The following is a 27988-nucleotide window of genomic DNA, read 5'->3' on the forward strand; positions in this document are numbered from 1 at the left end:
TTTTGATTAGTAAACGGCAGGGGGCGACTTACGTCCATATTGCAAGTTTTTATTTTTATTTTTTAAGTATAGTATTCATAAAACCTAATATCTATTTGAGTTAACTTTAAAAGAAAATCGGTTTAGCTGTCGTTTAGTGACCATCCCTCAGGCTCAGATGTGATTATTAGCTCCAAATGCGTATTAAACCCCATTTTAATAAATATAGAGTACAAATGTTCATAAATAAACGTAACGGTCCGTTTTTTTCCCAAATACTACATTTAATGAAATGCACGAAGTCAAAATAGAATACAATACTTGAGTGACTAATGTCCATCATTTGATTTAGCCTGCTTATACTTTGAGCGTATGACGTGTGGGGGCTGCTCTCATTTAAGTTGAAGTCATCTGGATGAATGCTTTCACTCTCTCACTCACCACAGGGTTGGAAGTCCACCTTCAGCCGCACAATAAGTCGTTTTGCGTGACTCGAACGCATGGATCATCCGTCCGGCAACACCAAGATGATGGGGCTGCTGATTTGGGCACCCATTTGAGAGAAAGAAGAAAGGAAAAAGGAGACTTATGTGCGGAGTCAAGGAGGGCACATCCATTCTTTTCTCCACTCCAAGCGCTCCTCTACTCGGCTTCTTGGGACGCGCGTCATGGGCTCCGGAGAGGCGCTGGGATGTTGCCTGTTGTTGGCCGTATCCTGCTGCCTTTTCCCGGCGTGCCAAAGCAACATCACCGTGGCAGTGATGCTCCCGGACAACCACAACAAGTACCCGTGGGCTCTGCCGCGCGTCTTCCCGGCCATCCTGATGGCGCACGAAGACCTCCATGGCAAACACGGACTTCTCCTCGGCCGCTCCATCAACATCCTCAACTACAGCACCGAGGACCCGGTGGCAGGGTCGTGCGCCGAGAGCCGCGCCCAAGTGGTGGCGGTGGATGCCAAACTCTACTTGCGGCCGGATGCTTTCTTCGGCCCGGGATGCGTGTACCCACTGGCGTCCGTGGGACGCTTCGCCTCGCACTGGAAACTGCCGCTGTTCACTGCCGGAGGACCGGCGTACGGCTTCGATAAGCGGGAGGAGTATCGAACCATCGTACGCTGTGGGCCTTCCACCACCAAGCTGGGGGACTTCACCAACATGCTGCACACGCACTTCAACTGGACGTCCCGTGCCGTGGTCATCTTCCACGACTTGAGGCACGACGACCGGCCGCACTACTTCCTATCGGAGGGCATCTACCTGAAGTTGAAGGAGGAGACCAACATCACTGTGGAGGCCCAGCCTTATGAAGATGACTTCAAGTTCTACAAGGAGCTCATCTCCTTCATGAAGGAGCGAGGCAGAAGTAAGCACCCCTTTCATTTTCAATCAAAGTTTTAGTTTGCTAAATATAATAGTTCTTATCTTAAATTGTCAGTGGTCACAACATTGGACAGCTATTCAAAAGCTAAAACATTTACCCCTTTCCAGAGAAATTGACATTTTGGTTAAAAAATAAGTTAATTTGCTTTTATTAGGATTATGCATACTCATTTTATGTTTGATATTATTTATTTATCATTATAAATGCACATATATATTAGTACAGTGTTACTGAATGCAAAATTAATGAAATTACAATGAGAAAAACTGAAATGCACTGGATTTTTTAAAGTATTTAAGTTATTGCATGCCAATGAATTTATAATGAAGGGACTGCCATGAATGCTCATCTTTCCGTTCCATTGACCACACTAGACAGCCACTCCATTTTTGACTGTTGACACAGCTCTCATTCTTATTAGACTGAATCCCATGGACGGGCTGTTCCGCAAAGGAAACATTTTGTCTGCTTTGTCTCATACCAATGCTATCTTTGAACAGAAACGGATTTGCTATTTTACACCAACCTAAAAAAACGGACCACTTTTTGTGTGTTTTTAATAAGATGCAGATGTAAACAACGGTTCCTTTTAGTTTGATGAGAAGTACCACTTTATTTGGGTGTTAGTACAGAGAAATGCTTAGGTTCTTGTTTCGGGGTTTTATTGGGGGACCACCACTTAGCGAGAAATAATTTGAGATGAACACAATGTCCCTCCAGCCAAAACAGATCCAACTGTTGGGAAAGAATTGTTTAACTTTTCCCCGGTTCAAACTGGAGTCATGCCATTGACAATGGTGTAAACTATAAGCATCATATAAGACAAGAAATTCAGGGGAATCCCCAGGATTTGGCTCTAGTAATACATAACATGTCTCACCGCACATGCTGACAAAAACCTGTTTGTACCATGAATTAGTAATCTAAGTAGAGATGTTAGGATTTGGGCTTGAAATATTGTTCATCTTAATTAGAAGTGACTATAATAGGCAGGCAATTACTAGCGACTGTTATGATTTCGCCTCTGCTGCGGGCGGAGTGAAGTGGAACTCAGGAGCACGAAGCAGACAAACGTGAGGGAAGTGCTGGTGCGAAATGCAGGATTTTAATGAAAAACAACCATACAAATAACAAAGTACTGGGACAAAATGAACACAAAACAAAACAAATTACAGCAGGTGAAAGACATACAATCATGAAGACAGGACACACAAGGAAAATACACCCATTCACCAACCACAACAAAACATGACAGCATGTTTGGATTACAGTATGTGTAAATTCAGCCAACTACAAGGTTGTACATTCATGGACATGCTTATAAAAAGAAACTAAAATGTCAAATGTTTGTTTACACTACTCATGTTTTACTTAACATTAAAGAGGGCCTCTAGTGCCCTGTTTGCTTGTATATTATGGCAAAAAGGCTGTATTAGGTCAAAGATCTAATAGTCCCTTGATGGTTTATTTATTGATTGATTGATTGTGGGAGTGTTACTCAAAATTTGGTCAAGTTATTGTCATTGGTTTGGTTTGGTGGTTCATACCATAGCAGAGTGTTGGATTTTTATGTTATTTCTGTATTTGTTAGCCCAAAAAAATAAATGTCTCCTGTGAAAAGGGTCATTAATATGAATCTCGGAGTGCAGTAATGGAAAATGTGTTGGAGTCTTAATTCAAAGCTTGTTACTATGCTGTGGCTTTGGCTAAACTATACTTGGTGAGCTTTGCAATGCCAGAGGCATCCTTATTACACTTTGAGAGCTTTGAAAGCTGGGGATGGACCCCAGCCTAAGCTGTCTAGATAACGCACAGGATTCTGAACAGGTCAGGTCACAATTGAGAAAGAGGTGTAGAGTGTTTTGAACAGCTTGCAGAAAAGTGTCACAGCAGCTGTTCGGTAATCAACCTTTCACCTAACCTCCCAAACCCTTTCACACAATTTCTGGCACTGTAACTCAGTGTTCATGAGAAAGGGAGAGAAAGAATGCACACCAACTATCAAATGTGTTGAATATTTCACAAAAATTATACAACGATTGTGACAGGCCTGCCCCCATTACCTTTAGTTGTGAATTGACATCAAACTTACCTTGGATTTTTAAGGATGCTGCATATTAAGATAGCATTTTATCATTAATAATATATGATATATTATTGTTCTTGGAATGAATTTGCTATTTTACATTGTCTTGCGTGCATTACTCACATAAGGTTGCCAGGAGAAAAAGCCTGCTTCCTAACCATTGAATGCTTTGGCGATATATATGTATATGTGTATATATATCTTGTCATATTGTACAGCACTACTCTGTCAATTATTTATGACTCATGGGTTATTGAATTTGCCACCAATGAGCGGATCTCAATTATTAGTTTTTGGCATACTGTTGCATTCTTTTTAAGCACGGCAAACAACTGTACAAATACAAATATGACACATGCCAATTAAAGCAAAGAAAAGTCCAGCTGCTTTTTGGACGAATTATGATGCAGCTGCAGTGAGCTGGAGGTCTTGGAAGCTAACGGTTTTGCTCAGTATTTACTTTTATCCCAGCAGATAACCTCGAGGCTATCAGGTCTGGAAACTGGGCTTAGATGACAAGAGGCTGAGACTGAAGAGAGGAGTACTAAACTATTATGATGAGTCACGTCATTTGAGCTTTTACAGCTGACAAAGTGATTGCGTGCCGTTGCACAAAACTCTATCCTCTAACAGCTTTTAGTTGCCCAAATTCTTCCTTGTAATTCCTGGCAAATGCTAGTGAGGAAAGTACATTTATACTGTGGTCAAAGGAATCACTTCCATAGTATTTTCCATTATTAGAACCAAACATTTCCCACTAATGGAGAAAATTTGATGTAAAGTCCCTCAGTTTATTTTACAATAGACCCTGATGAGACCCTGTCTCAAAATGTGTGCTGTAGTTCTTACAAAATGTGTTTGATGGTGTTGAGGTCAGGGGTTTGAAGCGGTGAGTCAAATTCTCCCTCACAAAAAACGGTGCGCTTTTATGGACTGCTTTGTGAAACTGGCTTTAATCATTGTGGTACACGACATGGTCTTGCTTGTTCTATTGTGATCAAATAGTTTAAGAAAAAGGAACATGTTGAGGTTCTTCAGCTTGTTTTTTTAATCAAATTGATTGAAATTCTATTTTTGGTTGATAGTTTAATCACTCAATGTTAAGTTTTCACTCAAATTGTGCAAATATCTGACAATTACAACCCAAGTAAACATAAAATACATGTTTTACATGTTGATTATATTGAGTATATACAGAAAACATTCAAAGCCACATAACTGGGCCTGTGTGGAAAAAATAGGCCATAATTTTAATCAATTAAATAAGAATTGGTTGAATTTTTCAAGGTCAGACAGTGAGCAAAAATCAGACCAATGCAAAGTAAGTTTAAAGGCTGTCAAAATCATACAACCGAGTGATTGAAGCAGTTAACACTAACAGATGCAAGCAGAAATACTGCTCTGTGCAGTCACTGATGCATATACGTAGTTTAATTAATTTTCAAATGTTTTTTATGCATTAACTTCACGATTTCGGCCGTCTTAAAAGTTTTACAGTCCAAATATAAAGAAGGTGTCTTGAAAGTACGAAAGGGAAAAATAGAAGAGCATGGTCTATGATCTTACGGAGTGAGAAGTGGAACAACTTGAATTTGTGTGCAAGTCTGTCGACTTTAAGGCCGCCACAACACATAAGGCCATTTTGCCCCCCAACTGTTAGGGCATTTATATTGGGTACAATCCAGGAGACAGCAGAACTACTTGGCATGGTAAACCGTGATGGAACAGCTGAGGTTGGGGTCCTACATTAGTCTAACCAATGAGGAAATGTCTGCTAAGTGGCCTCTGAGCTGTAGGCCTCCACTCCAGCATATGTCTGGAATGAAAATAATGTTGGATATATATTCTCGTGGCCCAAAAGCAGGCAATTGTAGGTAGCAGGGTGAAAGTTTACTGTAAACAGGGGGTGCCTGTAGGATGACTCTTTTAGAGAAGACAATGAAGGGTTGGTTTATTTTTCAACCACGCCTGTGTGTTACTAAATCATTGATTGCGATAAATGGTGGAAAGAAAAGCATCATCATTTTGGTTTAAGTGGAACATTTTATAAAACAACATTCACTGTTAACCCTTTTAAGGACTGTGAGGGGTTCCTTCGTATTTTGACTTTGACTCTATTAAAGGTGCAACACACTCCACGTCACCTTTTGTCACTTTCTCTTTTCAAAGAAATGGAAAGAAACCAGCTTATTGCTGTGAAGGAGTCAGTGGTTTACACTATTATGACCAGCACAAACTCCCATTTTTCCCAAAGAGTAAACAAAACATTTACTCTGTAATTAAAATTGATGGGTTGGCAGGCAAGCATTCCCGAGACCTAATTAGTTACTTGCTACAAACTTTTTGGGCAATTAAAAGTGGCAATTGGTTATTGAATGATCAAAACAGTAGATTGGCAGCATTTTTGTCTTCTCAACCTCCCCTGTATAATTTCTGCAGAAGTACTTTTTCACTCGATAAAGCATAATTACATTGCATCTTTTCTCCATGATTCTCACATTTTATTAATGCAGAAATACTCCTCGACAAGGCTCAAAAAGGTATTTATATTTATCAAAGGTAAATCAAAAATGCATATCTTACGAAAACATAAATAATAGACAATTATCCACAATTACCATTCATTTCATATAAAATAAAAGGCTTAATTAATTCAATAAAGAGTATTTTCAAAAGCCCTGAATTTAAAAGAGCATGATCAGATTATAAATATCTTCACTGTGTTTTATTCTCTCTCTCCACTGCAGTTGTATACATTTGCGGCCCCTTGGACACCTTCCTGAACATCATGAAACTCTTCCATAGCGAGATCCCAGACCCAGAAAACTACGCTATATTTTACCTGGACGTCTTTGCAGAGAGCCTAACAGAGCGAAAGCCTTGGCAGAACACGGACCTCAGTTGGGATAATCCTATCGAAGTTTTTAAGGTACATTGAACACACATCACACGCACCCGTACACACTCCATTTGAACAGTAAATGATTACATTTTAAAGGTTAGAGGTGACACCAACACATGGTATCATTTTTGTCGCCCACCAAAGTCCATCATAGGAGAGGCGATTCACTGTTGCCATGGTAATCGATATGAAACTCTGCTGATTATAAGATAGTATTGTGTGTTTTCATCAGATGTTTGGATTTATACGTATTTTGTACCACATCAATACTTATTTTTCTGCTCCTTTTTAGTCTGTTTTCATCATAACATACCGACCTCCCGATAATCCCGAGTACAAAGAGTTTCAGAGACGACTTCATGCAAGAGCAAAACGGGATTTTGGTGTGCACTTAGAACCATCACTGGTATGTTATATCGTATGCATCTTATTTTATTCTTAGTTAAGACTTGTGACCAGGGCATCTTTGCTCTTTTTTTATTGCAATGCTTCAACAAAAACATTTTTATCTTACAGATGGACTATATTGCAGGCAGCTTTTATGATGGGTTTGTGCTATATGCAAAGGCTTTGGAAGAAACACTGGCTGATGGTGGAGCTCAAAATGATGGCATCAACATCACAATGAGAACGCAGAACCGTCAAATCTGGGGTAAGCACATACTTTTAATAATATGAGTTATTGCTATAGATCAGTTCTATGATATTTTTGTCTTTAGCCAAATAACAAAAGCTCAATAGAGAAAGACTACTGTCACTTTGGTCAAGTTTGGTGGGATAAACATTGCTTTCAATACTCCATAATGGACATTTGTGTTCATTTCTTTCAACTGTATTTATTTTTAAAGTTATTTTTATTTTAAATCAGCCATTCTATTCTTTGAAATCCTCTTTAATTCCCAGTTTTTACACTGTTATCACATTACAATTGGAATATTCATATCTAGGTGAATAAAACCATTCACCCCTCCAAATATCAGCACCACTACTTACAAATGATTTAGCCCTAGAGCTCTTCTCGCCACTCAAATGCCACTCTAATAAGCATGAAGTCAGGTTAAAAGATTGTTGACTCAGTCAGCTCTGGATTGCCGGCACACTCTAAAGTCAAATGATTTGATGATATGCTCTATCAAGAAAACAATGATTGTATTAGTAAAGTGTTATGACTCAGAGTTTCACTTAAATGCTACATTCTGTGCCTGATGTAACTACCCACACAACGTCTTATTTACTCTGATAGCACTTGTGCGTTCACATCACTTTGCAGTCACAATAGACTTAGACTTATAAACATTGCCTATTAACTACTTAGTAAGAAAATAAAGGTTCCATTCCAGTACATGATTTTAATGGCATGGTATAGTGAGGTTATTCCAAGTATTAGAATAAAAAATGAGATATTTTTCATATATAATATTCTAAACAGTTATGACATGCCATTTATGAACCATTATATTCCTTTAAAAGACCCAATTTGCTCTGGGCTTGACAAAATATAAGCAATAAAAGAATAGATAACCACAATATAACAAAATAGAGGTATGTAAATAAATATATGATTGAGTTGTTATTATTCAAAACCTCAAGAGTTATCATAGCCATCATTTTTTTTTAATAAATCGTGAATCATCACACTGCCTGACCAGTATTTTATGTTGTTGCTAGGGGTGACAGGTCTTGTTACTACAGACCACAAAAATGCCAGGGATATAGACATCAACCTTTGGGCCATGACTAACCAGGACACGGGGGAGTATGGAGTAAGTTTACTCTCTTTTCGCTCTGTATTTTATATGTACTTTGTGCTCCCACATGGCCAGAACAGCCAGGTTGAAAATCTAAAGTATATTCCCAGATTTATGTACGCTTGCCAAAAATTCTGTTATAAGGTGCTTTTGAGTACTTAAATACGGATTCCACATTGGAATAGATAGAAGAGAATAAACAGTTGCGTAGTTTAAAGCCACATCCTTTGGCTAATAATATGTTAATGAATACTAAGAGTCCTGACTTCTTCAATGATAATGTGCTTAAAACCTCAATTTTCCACCACAGTTTCAAGAAAATATTTGTGTGTTGTGATCTGTTAAAGCCTTTCCTTTTCTTTGAGTGTAAAAGAAGTGGGTGAGCTACATTTGACTACAGTCAGAATTTCATCAAAGTCCTCTGAGGTTGTCAGTAGGAGCTCTTGCTCTCATTTATCTTTGGCGTTAATTGGTGCATTTCTGTGACCGATTGACCCGACTAGCTGGTCTGGTTTTATATTTTTTAATGTCCACAATTAGCTGGTATATTGTGCCTCCTGCTCAAAGTGGACCACAAAGTCTAAAAACTATTTTTCTCATTGAGAACTGATCAGGCTATTTTCTATTGCAACTGTAAGAAAAGTAAACTAAGTGAAAGTATTATTCATCCACTCAAAAGCAAAATCTTAGTCCTGGCAATACATACATTCCTACAAATGACAATCCCTTATGAGCATTAAAATGGAACCTCTAAGGTGGAACACAATCTATTAGAGGAAACTGGTTGACCTCCTATTTCTTTGGATGTGAAAACAATTTTCCCCATAGGAAGCAATGGAAATAGAAATCAGGCTGAGAGAGGCATGTATGCCCTGATTAAACCTTCATTAACTGGACAAATACTTTTTCGGTGTTCTATCCAATAAGCACTTGGCTGTGGAACATGATTTAAGAACAGAAGATACTACATGCAATAAGCACGAGGGGAAGAAAAACACAACCAAAAAAGACCCAAACATGATTGAAACTGAGGAGTTATACGTTTACACTACAAAAAAACAGATGTGCCATCAAAACAAAGTTCACTCCAACTGGTCAAAATCTCCACGCAGGAAGGTCGGAACCCACTGGGGATCAAACCTTCAATCACAGAACTGTGAGGCGGATGTGCTATCCAATGAACAAGCCCAAATTTTTCAATTAGAATCATTACAATGTTTCAATCAGCTATGAAATATGTTAATTTTTACATATTAGTCCTTGTTATGATTCCCGTAAACAAAGACAATGATAAAAAAATGACTTTATTGTTTTTTTAGCTGGTTGCATACTACAATGGGACTATGAAAGAAATCATTTGGTCCCAGACAGAGAAGATCCATTGGCCCAATGGAGGCCCACCACTGGATAACCCACCCTGTGTGTTTTCCACTGATGATCCCTCTTGCAATGATGGTATGATTAACATAATTTTCCATCTCCCCACTTGTTGAAATGATTTAATTCAAAAATAATATAGTGTTCCTTGATGACTTTGTATGTCGCCAATATTTATGTAAGATTTTGCACAATTCCCACAGGATATTTGGAACAATGTAGTGTGATCATATCATTTCAATCTTTCACTGACATGCAGCAGCAGCAGGTTTGAAGGAGAGGAAAAGTCGGGCGTGGATGTTGATGTTGGCAGTGTGAAGGAGATAATCCATGATTACACTGTGACACTTGTGACTTATTCATTAAATACACATTTCTGAAACAAAAAAAAGACAACACATTTTGGGCAAAACATGTATTTTAGAATTCCATTCAATTATTTGTTTTTGAACATTTTCAGATTGAGCCAATGAACTGTTTTACAGGATAAAATTCATTTTTCTTGCAAAGGAACCTGACTGTCCGTCAAAATCTTATGAGATACAGCAGTATCTGTCAGAGAGATATTAATATATGGGTATTATTATAGGGATAGTGTGCAGTGGTGTATAGCTGCACTAAATTATAGCTGTAGGTGTTTCTCATATTTTGTTTATGGCATGTGAGTCAGAATAGTATCTGCAGTAAAATATTGCACATTTCCTTGCTATAATAGATTTTCACCATTCATTATCTAAAAAAACAGTTTTTTTGATATTCTTATAAATCTTTTTTCTCGCATTTCCACATTTTTGTGAGTCACATTTCATCTCCATAGTAATAAAAATTCCGTTCTCACCGTTTCAAGCTAGAACAAATACTTTTATTTGATTTCTTGGATTAACTGGAAGCAAAAACATTGTTTTTTTAACTGATAAAATGGTTGTCGATGTCTAAAAACATCAACTGTGTTCAAGTCTTCATCAGGGCGTGACAGTTGTGTTTTTAAAAGTGTCCCTTTTTTTTGGTTCCTTTTCAAAGATATGAATGTGGACATCTGTTGAACATATGAGAGACAACTGAATGTGGATTCCTTCTCCTGTTTCCAGGTCAGCTACCAGTTCTGGGAATTGTGGCGGTGGGATCTGGCTTGGCGCTCATCATTTTTGGAATCTCAAGTTTCCTCATTTACAGGTGAGTTTAAAAGCATTTTGCTGACGCAGTCTATCCAAAGAGTAGCGATGTAAAAAGTAAAGCAGTCTGATTGAAAAAGGATTTATGTTTACTACTGCACTGAGTGCTGCCAGTGTGGTATTTTCACAATGGTTACTACAGAAACAACTCAGCGGGCATTGGTCTTAAAGCAGTGGGTAGATGCATTTAAATTGCCACTTGAGCTCATATACTGGGCCCCACCACGCTTCTGGCTTAATGATCATTAAGTCTGTTCACTATCATTTGCTTTAGATTAAATCCAAATGCCACACAGTTTAATGATTCACCGCACTCGTTTACAAGTGTGTGAAAAATGCATTTGCCCGTGTGATTGCAGGCTTACAAAAGTCCAAAACTATAATTTAATCCTACAGTTTTATTGTGGACTCTTTTTGTAATGAGTAACTTTATCGGTTCTCGTGGTAATTCATTTTGGCGCGAGTAAACTTGTACCAAAGCTGTAAAAAGCAGTAGGATTAAGGCAGGGGTCCTCGAGGGCCCCTATCCAGTCTGTGTTCCTTATCTCCCTCCTCTGCCACATCTGAATCAAATGATCAACTCAACAAGCTGTCCATAAGCTACATACCGATCTCAATTATTTGATTCAGGTATGTTGGTTGAGGTAGACATGGAAAACAGAGTGAATAGGGGTTAACCAGGAACGGATTTGGCCACGCTTTATTTAGCTTATTTTAATTCATTCCTGATTTATGATAATCAACATTGACCTGCAAAGAAAACTTGTTGGCTACTGATTGTATGTGGTTAATTTAAATGTATAGAACACAACTGTCTGTTTTTCCTCAGTGGCTACATGTTTACATTGAGTAAATTGACCTACATGAGTATCTATTTATATTATGAGTAGTATATATACATATACACATGCACATATATTTATACACATGCACCTATATACACATGTATACACATATACATGGATACACATACACAGGTATACACATACATATATACATGTACACATGCACATATACTACTTATATGCATACACATATACATATATTCATGTACACATATACTACTTATCCATAACCACTGCTATTATTATAACACGTGACATAACAGAAAATATGTACTTTTGCTGTTAAATGCTGTTTGGATTTTTTCTCTCTTTACGTACTGGTTTCTCTTTGCTTCTTTATGAACACCATCATGCCAGTTGGTTCTCCTCCCCTAGAGACAGTATCTTCGATCGAGTTTTGTTACATGACACCTATCTGGGTATTGTCTTGCAATAATAATTGAGGTCATGGTTTTTAATAGTCATGGTTTTTAATACCACCAGCACAAAGACACAAAGCAATTTGATTATTGGAACGAACATTAAAAAAGAAAAAAGTAAATACATTTACTTTATTGATCTTATGGTTTTGATGATTCTCAGACACATTTGAAAGAAGGTACTAGTTGTTTCTGATCTGGGCATTACGTGAGTCACCTCTCAAGCTTCCAATCAACACCAATCTTTTCATTCTCTTTAAATGAAGCATACAGAATGTTTCTCTATATCCTAAGGTCTGCGAGGTCAATACGTGCTAACTGTGTCTCTATGGTGTCTCCTACCTTACTGTTTGTGTCCCTACTCGGTGCAGTGACACAACCTACAGCAAAGCGAACTGAAACATCACACTGCCTTAATAATCTTTCGCCACAGTCAATACTGCCACATTCAGTGACTTATGAAGGCGAGAGTGCAATATCCTCAGACATTTACACAAGCAAATTAATTGGCTGACTGCAAAGCTCTGTACAAAATATATGTTATTTAGCATATTCTCCCTGGAGAACAACACTATCTATTTAAACAGGGAAAACAGGCTGTGATTGCTCATATTTCAGCAGCCAATGACTTTATTAAATTTGAAACCAATATTTTCTGAACAAAATACCTATGAGTTGTGGTCAAATTGGTTTCAAAAGTAAATAAAATACCCTTTATTAGCTCATAGGGTTATAACATATTCCAAACACTATAAATTTGATCACGCGTACACTCCTGAATATTAACACTAACGAGTGTTAATCACCAGCCAATCAGAATGGATTTTGATCAGAGGAATGATGGAAGAAAGACGGAGGAGCAGCTTTCCCCCTCAGGTAAATCCACTACATCTTCATTTCAGTATCAAACTTATCATATGATTCAAATTGTGTTCTAATCTAAGCGAAATAAAACTAAATTAACATTCACTTTTTTCCCTCCAGCACACAGTTCAACCAAGACTGATGAACTAGTTGACCTGGAATATTGGCCGGTAAATGTTGTGAAATGTCCTCTACTTCTTGAATATTTTTATTTGACTCATTAAAATTGATGAATACATATAAAAAAGGTGGTGTCAGCTATTAATGGCATATGGACCAAATGGAGCCACACAGTCTCAATAATGATGTTTCTTATCAGATAATAATAAAATACTTCAATGTTTTGAAGCACAGATAAGAATAGAGTCACTATTATGGATGTTGTTTAGACAAAAAAGTAATTAAAAAAAATACAAATAAAAATGTACAAGATTTTGACATCGTATTACTGTAAAGGCAACAACAGGAACCTTATTTTTTTAATATTTACTGTTTCACTGTGCGAAAACGACTAGTATGAATAATATCAGCTAATCAATGGAATTTATAGTTCCTTCAGACTCTTGCACAGTACTGCAAATCATATGTAACAAAACCTATTTTTGACAAACAAGCATTTTTATTGACATTTCAGCGCTTGGCTTTGAGACAATGATGAGATAGCTTTCCACATTAAGGGAATTACACGACTTGTAGAGCCTTCTAAGATGTTTTATTGGCAAGCGCTAACAAGTGACTTCCTGTTATTGCAGACACCAGTGGAGCTTTGCCGATGGAAACAGAAGGTGCACAGCACTGTGGCTTACCACCATCATGCAAGACCAACAAGCTGCTGTCTTCACTACTTGACCTTACAAATCACCACTAAAATGCTATATTTTGATTATTAATATCTTATCAGCCAGTATAAGCCAGAGTTTCTATGAAGGAATATTTATTACACATATTTTTTATATCATTTCTATCCATTATGCATTCGATGCTGCTGTTTGTATTTTAGTGAATGTACCAAAAAGATTGTATACTTGTAGGCCTAATTGCTGGGGTCATGCAATTTAGGGGTTTGACTACCCATAGGGAATCATAGTACCGACAGAATTTCTTATACTGTGAATTATATAAAGATATATTTTGGTTATTTGTTGATAGAAATGTGTATAACAATGAAAGTTTTATCAATAAAAACTATATTTCTGATTCGAAAATGCTTTCTCAGCTGTATTTCTTTCGTATAACCACCAAATATTTTGTTCGTTCCAACTAAATTCACATGAAACAGGTGATAAAAGTGCTTCCGAAAAGCGGAAGCTATTTTTTACCATCATAACGTATTAAAAAAAATAACATTCTTTGGAAAGGGGAACCGCTAGAGAACTCCAAAGAATTAACGAGGTGGCTACTTGGCCACCTCAGTTGATTTTGGAGTGTGAGGGGACGTAAAGCAGAGTTGGTCTGGCTCTGATGTTTTAATGGAGGGCTGGTCCAGTAGAGGTATTCACATATGGGACTTGTGAAACAATAGGCCCACTGTGGAGCCCCAAAGTTTGCTCTTCGGGCTGCCAGAGGTCTCTGAGCGAAGCTCTTTAAATAGAAAGATTTTTTTTTTTTTTAGCGGTGTTGGATGAGGCGAGGGGGTGAACCGCTGGTTTGATGGTGTTTCCTGTCCTCAAAATGAACACATTATTTGTAGACATCAACATGTATCAGAGAACTGATGTTTTCTAGACTAACTGTCTAACATCGCAGTGTGCCTTGGGGAGGAAAAAAAGCATAAAAGAAGGGAAAAAAACAAGGTTGGATAGAAGTTAGGACACAATATGCAAGCACTGCAAAAATTTCCTACAGCCATCTGGAAGTGTTTTACACCTTTTAGACGGTGCCGGAATGTGTGGGCTTTGCTCGTTTGTCTTTTTTTTTTTTTTTTGGAGTGAAAACGATTTTTCTCGCGTCTGTCGAAACACAAATAGACACACGTTGAAAAAAAAGAACATGGAAGGCTTTGGACTAATCGCTGGAAAGCTGCTTAACTGCCAAAACTGATGCTAAGAAATAACATCAGACCTGTCGCAATCCTTAAGGATTAATATGTCTAGCGTCAATTCATGTTGCTTTAACTTATTGGACAATCGTACTCAGCCAAAGATTAATTTCATTATTGGGAGTTTATTATTTTTCCCAGAGCAAATAATTTCAAATACATGACTTTATTCCAGGGTTGAAATGTCAACATGATGATGTCTTGATTGCATTGTTCATAAATGTTAATATTTTTTAATGGTTTACAGATCTTACAATTGGAGATGCAGCAAAGTAATTGACAACTGTATTGAAAATCTATTAATAATAGTTTTAAAGACATTATTTAATGAACAATTGACTAAATTATTTCATTTTTGGGTGCCCTGATTTGTATTTGTCTTAAGAAAATGTGTCATCTCATCTTTGCAAAGTTGATCGTCCCTTATTGATTTTACTAATGTTCATCTTTTCCTCTTTTGCAGGAAACTAAAGTTGGAGAAAGAATTAGCAGGAATGCTGTGGAGGATTCGGTGGGAAGACCTCCAGTTTGAGAGCCCCAATAAATTCCACAAACGAGCCGGCAGTCGTCTTACGCTCTCACAGGTACGTTATGGCCTTGTCATTTCCTGCATAATTGAATTACAATAAAGGCAAGAAGTAAAAACTAACCGTCCAGATGACTTTAAAGAAACAGAAAGCTGCAAAAAGCACTTGTTGTGAGACTACTTTACACTCAAATGAGCTCATATTAAAGTGAGCAGACCTGAAAATGTCATCATAATTCTCGACTTTGTATTGCCTTCTCCAAAATTCTTACTGTCACAACCTCCATTGGGCAATTAACAAGATGCGGGTGGCTTTTCAGGCAGCTTTTATATAAGATAACTTTATTTTACACCGTTTTTATTGTCAGTTTATTATTGGTCTACCAGGAATCGAAAAAAAAGTCATCATTTTTCTACATTCAAGATTAAGCGATAAGCCCAAAAATAGCAAAGAAGCAGCCTGGAAAGAGCCAAGATCTTTTGTTTCTGCATTCCAAGTTGCTTTGCAAGTGGTTTTGTGAAGGTGGCTGGGTTTGTGGTGGTAAAAACATATTAAGTGATCGGTAAAATAAGCTTTTGCCTGGCTCTCGCCCGTATATTTATAATACCTTGTCGCGTTCTTTAAGTATCAGGTTCTGTTGTCTGAAGGCTCACGCATCTTCTGCGGGTTGAGCTTCATCCAACATGAATTTGTAAAAAGCAACATTTTCCATTTTTGGGTCCTTCAATCCTAGGATTACACTGTGTATTATTATTATTATACACAGGGGATTTTATTAGGTAGACATTTGACTTTTCATTCTTCAAGTAAAGTTTTTGTTCCGTCTGGTTTGTTTCTTTTCCCTATTTATATCACTGATTAGAATCTCAGGCATGCTTGATCATTGGTTTGCCAGAAGAGTGAATGATATGGCCAGCAAACTTGACCATTTTATACCAAGAATTATCCAAAAATAGCCAAAAATGTAAAAAAAAATCTTATTTAAGATGAGCTACTACACATAAAATGGGTGAAAAAGGCCTGCCCTATCTGAAACCATCAATTTACCCTCCTACAACCCCATTTAAAATCTGTGGAGCAGCATTGAAACAAAAATATAGACTTAATCAGGATATAAAATCCACGTATAAGTATGATAGTGCATTTTCTAATGTGCAATTTTGCATTCTATCCAAGTGTAAAAATTGTTTGACAATCTCTGCACAAATTGCCTCTGCAAAATGGACCCAATCAAAGTTTGAAAATATATTTACACAAGCCCTTGAGCCGCTGTTTCGAGGACTTGAATACGCTTCATGAATTTATTTCACAGCTAAGCGGCACCGTCAAAAGTGGAGAGAATTTTAATCCTTTTGCTCAAATTGACTCAAGGCTAAACACTCTTTTCTCATCTTGTTCTTCTTAGAGAGGTTCCAGCTATGGCTCCCTGATAACTGCTCATGGAAAATATCAACTATTTGCAAAAACGGGCTATTTTAAGGTAAGGTTTGGTGAGTTTTGACATTTTCAACTCTCTCTTTTGCCACCTACACATGTGCATGCTTAGCTGAGGAAGCTGGAGAGGAGAAAGCGTGTGGGCGAATGTAGGTACTTGGTTTTAAAGAGAGATGCAGAATGCGTCAGTGTTCGGATTTCTCCCTCCTGCTCGTTGTTTTCAATGATCCCGCCTTGTCGTCTGGGGTCTGTGGACATGATGAAAAACAACTTGTTGCTGATGTTCACGTATATGTTTATGGAGGAGGAAATGTGAGGAAAATGTCAAACCTAAGTGGTTCAAAAACAACAACGGTGATACCGTGTTTATCTGGCTGACACTGATTATTAAGTTGTTGCTGTTAAGGTGGTATAAAAAGGGTCAAATCTTTTGAAATACTTACTGTAATTATAATACTTCAAAATTACAGGAAGCAACAAAGTACTTCAGGCAGTAGTTATAGAATACACATGAAGGCCTCCTCCATTTTTTTGTGATACAAAGTTATTAGTACTGCATATAACTCTGAACAATAATATTAAACAGACACCATTGTTAGCAATGATAATAACACATCAAGTGTGTTGCTATGGCAATCAGGTCCTAAGCCTTCGAATTAGAAGCAAGTGTACCATCAAGTTGATTTTGATGGTTGGATAAAATTGCAGCATATTTTTTTTGAATCAATCGGCTGCAGAATTTCTCTCCCTTCATTTTTCTCGCCAGTTTATTCTCAATTGGCAGAAATCTCATTAAATGATGGCTTATTAATGCTTTGCGTCACTGTGGCTTGATTGCAGGGCAACTTGGTGGCTATCAAACACGTCAACAAGAAAAGAATTGAGCTCACCAGACAAGTTTTACTGGAACTCAAACATGTAAGTATTGCATACTGATCAAATTTGATCCTGTCACTTTTGTAGTCAATTGCATATTCAGTCAACTTTAAAAAAAAAGGCCTATTTGTACCTTACACTTCCGCCGCATCAGTTAGAGAAGAAAATACGAACACTATTGGCTTATGCTTTCAGATTTGAAGGCAGACCTTGAGCATTGATTTGAATTAGAAACTCTTTGTGAGGCAAATATATTAAAATGTTCTTAATCTCTCTATAAAATGAAACAGCCATGAAGTCACATAATGGTACTAATTTCCGCTGCCAGTAAAAGACATTCTCATCACTTTACAACCTCTCATTTTTAGTATGAATAAGACAAGGTTTTCGAATATAGTACAGCATAGAAATTTATTTTTCAGTTATTATCCAAGAGTATCTTCAATAGGCTGTACATTTGAATAATGTTGGTGCAGGCAGTGTGGGTAAACTTCCCACTTTTGGTGATGTGAAAGTGTATCTGTCTGTCTATTCATGAATGGTTGCACTACTTGAAAACAAGTAAAGAGTGTATTCTGCTATTGCCTGAAATCAGCTGTGATAGGCCATAATTCCAGCTGGTGGAGTAAGGAGACCCAAATGCTGTAAAATAAGACACTCGCTGATACACTTCAACTATTTTTGGCAAGTTTAGTTTCCATTTCCCACGTTTTGATGGCTGATTCAGTAGATATTGCTATTTATTTGTAAAGGTCAAATAGTAGTTCTTCCGTAAAGACTATGTGCCTTTGAGTAAATGTCCAGGTGGATTGGTTTTGGAGTAGAAGCTGGGTTGTTGACGGAGTAGTTCAAGGACATATATTAACATTTATATGCATTATTTTGTTTTTTAACTAAATGCTGACTACAAATATTGAAAAATCAAGGATTTGTTTCATCATGTGTCAGCAGAAAGTCACTACACCATAAGAATGTCAGGAACAATCTGTTTTACTAATATAAATTTAGCAATTTATTGTCTATTTTGAAATACCATTGTAAAAAAACAACAACAACTCTGTTATGATTTATGAACACTCATCACACCACTCATAAATTGTGCATACAAGTAAGTTCTCTGTTCATCAAATTGAAACTGGACATTGTGAAATGACTTATAAAGTTTTAGAACAAAAGCAAGAGTAAATATCTTGTAGTAATGTTTTACTGAAGGCGATTCCAGTATTTGCACTTATGAACCAATATGCATAACACTTTTTCTTGATTCAAAACTAGTTAGAAAAGATCATTTGCCATCTCAGTCACTAGGCAGGCCACATGTGAGATATGCTGTCTGAACTGGAAACTTCTCAGACCTCCCTGAGGCCAGATCTTCCATCAAACCTCAGCTCAGGAAAAACCCAACCAGATGAGGGCCGCTTGTGGAAACTTAACCACTTGTCTCCCAGACCCCCTCCCCTAAGTCACCGGTTTTCAGCAGGGGGAAATATATAGGGCAAAGGGTAGGCTAACAACATCTCCCAAGCAGTGAAACAGGAGCAAACGACTCCCTGTTTTTTGCTGTGAGAACACTTGTCAGTCAGAATTTGCGGGAGAAATCTCTTTGCCAAAATTCCAAATGCCGTCTTTTCCGCTAGCTTTAAGAATATTGACTGCTGCTTGGCAAGAGCCAAGTCCAAAGACTCTCCTTGATGCCTGAATTTACATTGAACAAATATTCATAAAACATTGGAGGAAAACACGAGTCCATAAAAATAGTATTAAAAAAACAACAGCAACTAAATATGGAAAGATGCAGCTACAAATTGGAAAATCATAAAATACTTGATTAAAAAAAGAAGTTCTAACAATTTATAAGGCAAGTGACTCATAAAATAAAAACTTTGGATCATGTAGGACAAAATATTAACATATATAATATATATATTCTTATAACTTAATTGTATTTGTATTTAATCTTTGAATGGATTAAAACCATTGATTAAATATAGATATAAAGAACATTAGTACAAATACAATGAATCTTTTAGCCCCCTTGACGTCCAATACTGTGTAACTGTGTTAAAATTTGACATCCAGCACAGTCAATGGCAGCCAATGACTTCAATGAGTGCCCATGTTGAGCAAATGTTGTCATTCAGATTGAGCTTGGCTGTAGTGCTCAAACTTGTTCATCATCTCAACACATTTTAGCACTTCAACCGCCCCCGTCAAACACAGTGCCTCATTCATAGCCCCCAAATTATGCACAAGCACGTTCAACTAGGTTCCCTGTGCAGGAATTAACTTCAGTACGTAGAAATGGACATTGTGCCAAACTAGCTGACTGCAAATACAACATTTTGATGAAATGCTGGCAGGTCTGATCCCAACTCTGAATATAAATGAACTGCCAGTCCTCTCTTTCCACAAGGCTTGGAGAAATGTGACGTTTGGAAAGTTTCACTGAGTTTGTTTGTTATTTTCAGATGAGGGATGTCCAGTTTAACCATCTCACACGCTTCATTGGAGCTTGTATCGATCCTCCCAACACGTGCATTATAACGGAATACTGCCCAAGAGGAAGTCTGCAGGTATTGCTCACTATTTTCAAAAAGTACTCTCTAAAAAAAATCCTTTTTTATGTGACATTTTCTTACCAGTGCGAAAATTCAACTCTGGAAGTAAATATTAATTATTAGCAGTAACTAATAACTAATATCCAGCCAGCATATAAATAAACCTATACATTACCAAAGTAATTTTGCTTCATTAGAATAATGTGCATGATGCTTGAAGCCATTTCATTCATGTCTTCCAGCATCTTATTAAAATCAACATGCTTCGGGATGATGAAAAATCATGTTGAAATACTCAAACCGAAAGTTAATGAACGTTGTCCTCATCCTTTCTTTCATATTTACATCATTTAGATAATAATGTGCTTTTGTGTATACCTTTCAGGACATTCTGGAAAATGAAAGCATCAACCTGGACTGGATGTTCCGTTACTCACTGATCAATGATATTGTGAAGGTATATAGGTGGGAGGGATATAGTCACTTAGGCTGCAAAAAAAAAAAAAAAACGTAAGCCTCAAAGAAACAACCTAGCTTGTTGCCATGGTTTCACGCAGATACAGTGTAAGAGAGTAGAGACAATCTGAATTGGCACGACTCGGCATTCAGTGAATATTGCCGTCAGATGGCTCGGAGTGGGAGAAAAAACATCCTTCTAAACATGGGCAGCTTCATTAAATCTAATCAAGCATTTATTTAAAACCATCTGCAAGAACACAAAGACTCTTTGTCACATGATCCAACTCCTCAAAATGTTTAATATTGAACTGCATGCATATGAATTTCTACATAAAGATAGCAGACCAGTCAACCTTTCAACACAAGTGCCACTCATATGCGCCCCCAGACCCCCAGGAGGACTTAACAATAGTTTTACAGAAATTCCCCTTGAGACTAATGTCCTTGAAACGTGGCTTTTTTTCAAACCCTCAACATACATTACATCCACTTGTGAAAGCTTATTGTTTCCATATGTCCAGAGTTACTGTAAGTGTCCTTATAAAGGCAAAGGGGGGAAAAAAGAGTTCCTTGATGGATGAATGAATGATCCTCTTCTTTTTAGGGCTTGAATTATCTCCACAACAGCTATTTTGGCTGTCATGGAAATCTGAAGTCATCTAATTGTGTGGTGGACAGCCGATTTGTGTTGAAAATCACAGATTACGGACTGGCCAGCTTTCGCTCGTCCTGTGAAAATGATGATTCTCATGCTCTCTATGCGAGTAAGACAACATCTTTGCACAAATTGGATCTATTCACATTGATTTTGCCTCATTCTGACTGTTTGTCACTTTTTTTAGAGAAAATATGGACAGCTCCTGAGCTTCTTATATACGACCAGCATCCTCCTCAGGGGACGCAGAAGGGTGACGTGTACAGTTTTGGCATTATCCTACAGGAAATAGCCCTAAGAAATGGACCTTTCTATGTGGAAGGAATGGACCTCAGCCCTAAAGGTAATTCTGTTCAATTCTTCTGTCTATTTGAAACAGATTCACCTTTTTTTTCAACTGGCATGAATGCTAAAATGTTTAAATGAATACCTGAAAACTGTATTTTCCAGACATTATAATGCATTGAAGGCAGATGTAGCAACACTGCACTGCAAAATTTCTAACTTTTATATACAATAACCTATTAAATAAAACAATTCTTGATAAGCATTGCAATAATGAATGGAATGATGATCGTGATTATCTCTTTACTTTATGTTGACTTTTATAAACAAAATGGAGTGGTTAAGGACACTACTACAGTTGGCAATTGAGTTTGACACTCATAATAAATAAACAAAAAGATATTTTTAGAGCGCTACAGTGTGCAGGCATTTGGAGAAGTGATTTTCAGAGGCCCAAGCCAAGCATTCCAGAGCCGAGGGGCCCATGACCACAAAACCCCGACCACCTTTTTTAGTTTTCAGGCATCAAGAACAGCCAATCGAGGCCTGCTTGCTGTCTTACAATGTTGCTACTTTTCAAAAAATGGAGCTGTGGATATATTAAACTTGATTGGTAACATGATTTCAAAAAGGGACTAGTAATAAGTCTGGTCAAAAACCTGACCGATGGGATTTTTGTCATCTGGTATGAATTCAAAGTGGAGTTGTTGCCATTTAATGCAAAACAAAAAAAAGATTTCAAGGTTTGGGGGTCTTGTCACAATTCTGAAAAATTACAACTAAATGTTGTAATTGATTGTATAACATAATGGTTGCACTCAACTTAAAATCAAATGCCAACTTTTAGTTATCAGGTGATGACACCAAAATCTCAATGGGAGAAATAAATATCCTGAATGCAATTCAAAGTGTCCAACTTTTACATCACCCCCGATTTATATTCCAAATTCCCTCAGGGGATGACGTTTTTTCTTTATGTTTATTCACACTCATGCTCACAGGTGCCACTAATCCATTAACAGGCTAAATGAGCACTTACCTTTCTCCAAGATCCGGTATAATGCTTTAAAACATAAAAACTGGTTGTCCAAACACCACTAATAGCTATTTTCAAGCACGAATAAAAAAAAACAATGTTAAAGAAATTGCGATAACTGTTTGATTACAATATTTCTGGAAATACTTAATGTTTGCACACTCTCAAAATGTTTCCTCTCATCATTAGAGATTGTGCAGAAGGTCAGAAATGGTCAAAAGCCATATTTTCGGCCTACGACAGACACAAGATGTCATTCAGAGGAACTAACCATCTTGATGGAGGGCTGCTGGGCCGAGGACCCTGCAGAGAGGCCAGATCTTGGCCACATTAAGATTTACATGGCCAAACTCAATAAGTAAGAAACCTTTACTTTGCTCATATGTGTATTGTTATGTTATCCTTTCATTTGTATGCGTCTACCCAGATTAGGATTATTTTTTACTTCTTATTTTTCCCTTAAAAACCTAACATTCCTTTATTGCGAACTTAGTGCTTTGCATCTGAGGCAAATCATAACAGCTGCGAGTTTGAGCTGGAAAGGCACAGTATAACAAGAAGGCTGTTCAGCACTAAGTGGTTTATTTAAATTTGCAAGGAGTTAAAGGTAGCCACGAAAAGGCGACCTCTCACTGTGCAAGTGCAACTATGTATACTACTTGCTCTATATCACAACAAGTATGTTTAACCACTTTGTAAACAAGAAAGCACTCAGGCAGTCTCTTGCAAAGTGCACAGTTTACTCTGTTTGATGCTGATTTTGTCCTATCTGCATTGAGATCTGGAACTGCTTAATAATACATATTAAATACTGTGACTGGGTTTGATGCTTTGCAAAAATTGATTTAAATCTTGTGTGAAAAATAAGAAGAAAGTAGGTTTTTGTACCAAGGAACCCGACTGGCGCCTATTTCAATCTGATATAGTACTGAAAGAGTCTTAGAGCCTATGCGGAAAAAAATATCAACATTAACAGATTACCAAAACAAATATTGTTTTTAAAATGTTACACTTGAATGTCCAAATTAAACTTTTGGAGACCAGTTGACGCCTCTTAATCTTGATATCTGGCAAACACGTAACATTTTAAATATGGTGCCATAGCAGATGTACCAACAACTTGAAAGGTCACTTTCAGATGGATCTTATGAACAGACACACATATTATATTTATCCATTGAAAAATATTTCTCTCTTTTCGTAGTTGAAAAATAGAATATTGTGATTTCATTTTCTAACACATGTATGTGAATTAGATACAGTAGTTTGATTCTGCTCTCTGGGCTTATTTTCCAAAGGGAAGGCAGCACCAGTATTCTCAACAACCTGCTGTCCAGGATGGAGCAATACGCTAATAATCTGGAGAATTTGGTAGAGGAACGAACACAAGCCTACCTGGAGGAGAAAAGAAAAGCCGAGAATCTTCTCTATCAAATTTTACCACAGTAAGAAAAACATTGAAAATACTTACAGAGACTGAACTTGTCCACAGAGGCTGGATTTGAATTGTAAACTAGTTTAAAGGGTCTTGCTTGACTGTGTTTCCTCTTTTAAAGTGACCCATTTACAATACAATTTCACTGTTGGGTACTATTTTTCTGCATTGACCTAAAATGCATGTTTGGGATATTAATACAGCAAGATAAATTTTTCATGTCCTTGCGCCCGTTTTGTCAAAGTAGCAACAAAGAGAAATTGGAATAACTTTAGCAGATTAATCCATGATAGATACAGTGTGTGAGTAAAAATTAAATCTCTGTTCTCTCTCTGTTTTCAGTTCAGTAGCAGAACAACTAAAGCGAGGTGAGACAGTACAGGCAGAAGCTTTTGACAGTGTCACCATTTATTTTAGTGACATTGTGGGGTTCACATCCATGTCTGCAGAAAGTACACCACTTCAGGTACTTTTTTTAATCTATTTACTGTGAACATTAACCTCATCCACCTGATTTCACAATCAATTATTATTTTTTCAAATTCGACAGATATAATTTACACCCAAATACTACAGTAGGATATAAAAGTTTTCAAAACGATATCAATACTCCTAAAAGATTAAATATACCAAAACAACCATTAATCACAATGTTTAGTTTGTTTTGTCCTGTCATCAGGCTCTTAAAAAGTAACTTAAAACCTCAGTATCAATGCTTTGGCAATCTAAGATTGTATCCGAGCGTAACACATACTTTGGAAAAGCTTATAGTCGTTAAACTATAAGCCGAAAGCTTCAAAGCAGAGAAAAAAACTATCCGCTCTTAGTCCCAAAATTATGAAACTTCAATTAACTTCAAAGGCACTAAAATCTTTTACTAATTCTTAATCATGTTCCAATTTCAAGTCCCTATGTGCAGTAGGACATACTTCTTGGAGAGAGTGTTTCCCACACACTTGCTTCGAATCAGAATAGTACAACTGTCAGAGTATGCTGACGCAGAGTTGAGTCATAGTTAACCACAACTGCTATCTCTATTTTGAGAAAAAATGTACTTTCCAGGTAAAAGCTATAATGATCGCCAACTAGAAGCAGTGGTTCAAATTTTTGCACACATTTATGCACTCATCCTTAGTTTAGCTTCTGTATTGACGGTATGGGATCATCGTTTCCCGGTGACTCAGTGCTTTGTGAAACCCATCTCCTCAATTATTAAAACAATTCTTTCCCTTGCCAGGTGGTCACATTACTGAATGACCTGTACACCTGTTTTGACGCCATCATAGACAACTTTGACGTTTACAAGGTAAATCAAAGCCTCATACAACGAAACAGAAACATGAAATTAACGATATGTCCAATTTGTCCCTAAGGTGGAGACCATCGGTGACGCCTATATGGTGGTGTCGGGGCTGCCAGTGCGAAATGGGAAACTCCACGCCAGAGAGATTGCTGGAATGTCGCTGGCATTGTTAGAGCAAGTAAAAACTTTCAAGATTCGGCATCGACCAAACGACCAGCTAAGACTCAGGATAGGTATTCATACAGGTGAGGCTGAACATACAGTGTTTAGGCACATGGACCAAGCTAGATAGCTTGCTCATTACAATATGTACTGATATATTTAATTTTAGGTCCAGTCTGTGCTGGAGTGGTTGGTTTGAAAATGCCCAGATACTGTTTGTTTGGAGATACTGTCAACACAGCATCCAGAATGGAGTCAAATGGAGAGGGTGAGTATCAGAATCCTTTATCCTTTGTATGTTTTTCTTTATTATTTGTTTTTCTCTTAAATCCCATATCCCGCTGGTAACAATTAAGGACTGCTATTTGTTTGTTGCCATTTTGTTTTTGCTTCTAAAATGACTTCAATTTCTATTAAATTGGTCTGAAGGAACTGGAGATTAATTTAGAGTTTCCATTGTATCTTTTCTCCTTTAAGTCAATCATTTTTAATAGGCAAAAGGTAAACATGTATTACAAAGATCAATGTTTTTTTTCTTTGCTCTATCTGAGAAAGTCTGGATATTTTCAAATACCATTTTCATTGATTACTTGGAAACAATCAAGCTGTCCTATTAGAAAACTCCCACTTTGAGGCCCATTTTAAAATAAAATACTTTTTTACTTAAAGTGGGGGGAAAAATCACAAATCAAAAGTGTCATTGCAGTTACTGTCGCTACAAAAAAATAATCTGTGTACCTATTATAAAACATATTTTGCTTGATAACTTCTATAGTGCAGAAAGTATAGTGGCATGTTCCAATAAGAATGTTTTATAATCCAAATACCTTCATAAACCACAAGGTAAAATGATACTTGCCTTTGTCATCCACCAGCAATGATTTAAATAAAAAACACATACAAGCTTTTTATACTGGTGGTGCTATTCTTATCCTGCAATGACAGGAACTCATGTTCAGAAAGTGTGATGCGATATCATTGGAAGTATTGATGAAGTGCTAAATCGCTTCCTGTGTTCTGCCTCCGCTGGTAAATAATTGATAGCACTCAGAGCGTGGGGCCCTTAGCCAGCGATAAACTGGAGCCCATGCTGCCTCCAAGATGCCCATCTCAAATATCCACAATGTATATCGACAGCTCAGTTAGTCTTTCAGCCAGTCATGTCGGACGAGCCCGAGCATGACCTTGCAATCTTTTTTTAGTTTCCACCAAAGTGGCTGTATACACATTTAAATATAGTAATTGTCAAATCATGTGTGTTTTACAGCTCTGAAGATCCATCTATCTTCAGCTACCAAAGAAGTTCTGGATGAGTTTGGCTATTTTGATCTCCAGCTACGAGGAGATGTGGAAATGAAAGTGAGGAATTTATTGCCTTTTATATTTATATGCTTTAGCATGCATTTTACACATTCATAACTCCATCCAAGAAACAGAATTATTTGCAATAATTAGAGTACATGTTCATTATTTTGACATATGTCATATATTGTAGATGTTTATCATTATTCATGATCTAATCAGTTTCATAGTACAAGTTACCTTCCCTGCCGAACTCAATTGCACAACTATCGCCATTAATGAGTTAAAGGAAAGCTTGGATTGATGATATTTTTAATCTTCGCCATCATCTCCTGTACATTAACATTGATTTGTGGTTTCCAGGGCAAAGGTAAAATGAGAACCTATTGGCTACTCGGGGAGAAGTCTGATGTGTATGTTATCTGAGAGGAGGAATCCGCATCAGAAGATCCGGTGGCTGAGCCACTTCTTTATTTGTTCTAGAATAATTCTTTTGTGTGAGATTTCCATGCAGAGGAACAGAAATCCTAAACCAAATACAGAGGAAATTACAGGTATTTTTATGACCTGAATGCTGCAAAGTGTTTTTTTTGTATGAATAAATTTGCTCTGCTAAAACAGAATACTTTTCACAGAAAATAATGTTTTTTTTCTGTGCTCTCTATATTAAGATTTGTATAACGTGTTTTGAAGTCAATGATCTATTCATATTTCCTTGGAACCTCCTTTTGGAGAGTGTTTATATGAACACTGCTGGCAGGCTTTAATGGTGTTCGACAATAAAATGCAAGACGTGTATATATGTATATCCAAGATACTGTAAAATATTTTGTTCAATAAACATATTAAAATATACTTTGTCAAAATTTTATAGTCTTATTTATATTTCCAAATTTATAATCCTGTCAATTTTCTGTATTTTAGTCAATTTGCCACTTAATTCAGTGTATTTAATTTTGGACATTTGAGAAGAAGTCAAAAAAAAAAGTCAGTGAGAGCAAGCATCTTTTATTCTTGTGACATCATTTCTCATTAGATGCTCATTATTAGCCGTGGCACTTGGACTTGGTATCCGCGTATGTGTTGGTCTGTCGCGCTGTGCTGCAGACCATCTTTCTTTCCCAACTGCGTGACTGTAATTAC

General features: G+C 37.1%; 1 protein-coding gene across 1 annotated transcript; it reads left to right on the forward strand.

Annotated features, from left to right (window-relative positions):
* The first annotated feature begins 504 nt into the window (after positions 1 to 504).
* On the forward strand, positions 505 to 27700 carry npr2 (natriuretic peptide receptor 2). Its single transcript, XM_077737044.1, has 22 exons — positions 505 to 1344; positions 6196 to 6377; positions 6643 to 6756; positions 6867 to 7002; positions 8019 to 8113; positions 9418 to 9553; positions 10564 to 10648; positions 15277 to 15397; positions 16746 to 16820; positions 17615 to 17692; positions 20119 to 20223; positions 20594 to 20665; positions 21272 to 21431; positions 21510 to 21665; positions 22833 to 23001; positions 23942 to 24088; positions 24421 to 24544; positions 25316 to 25384; positions 25452 to 25626; positions 25713 to 25811; positions 26811 to 26902; positions 27209 to 27700. The coding sequence occupies exons 1-22, from the start codon at positions 648 to 650 to the stop codon at positions 27269 to 27271; spliced, it is 3150 nt and encodes a 1049-aa protein (XP_077593170.1). The 5' UTR covers positions 505 to 647; the 3' UTR covers positions 27272 to 27700.
* Positions 27701 to 27988: the final 288 nt, after the last annotated feature.

Source organism: Stigmatopora nigra, chromosome 17 (assembly GCF_051989575.1).
Source record: "Stigmatopora nigra isolate UIUO_SnigA chromosome 17, RoL_Snig_1.1, whole genome shotgun sequence".
Lineage (NCBI taxonomy): Eukaryota > Metazoa > Chordata > Actinopteri > Syngnathiformes > Syngnathidae > Stigmatopora > Stigmatopora nigra.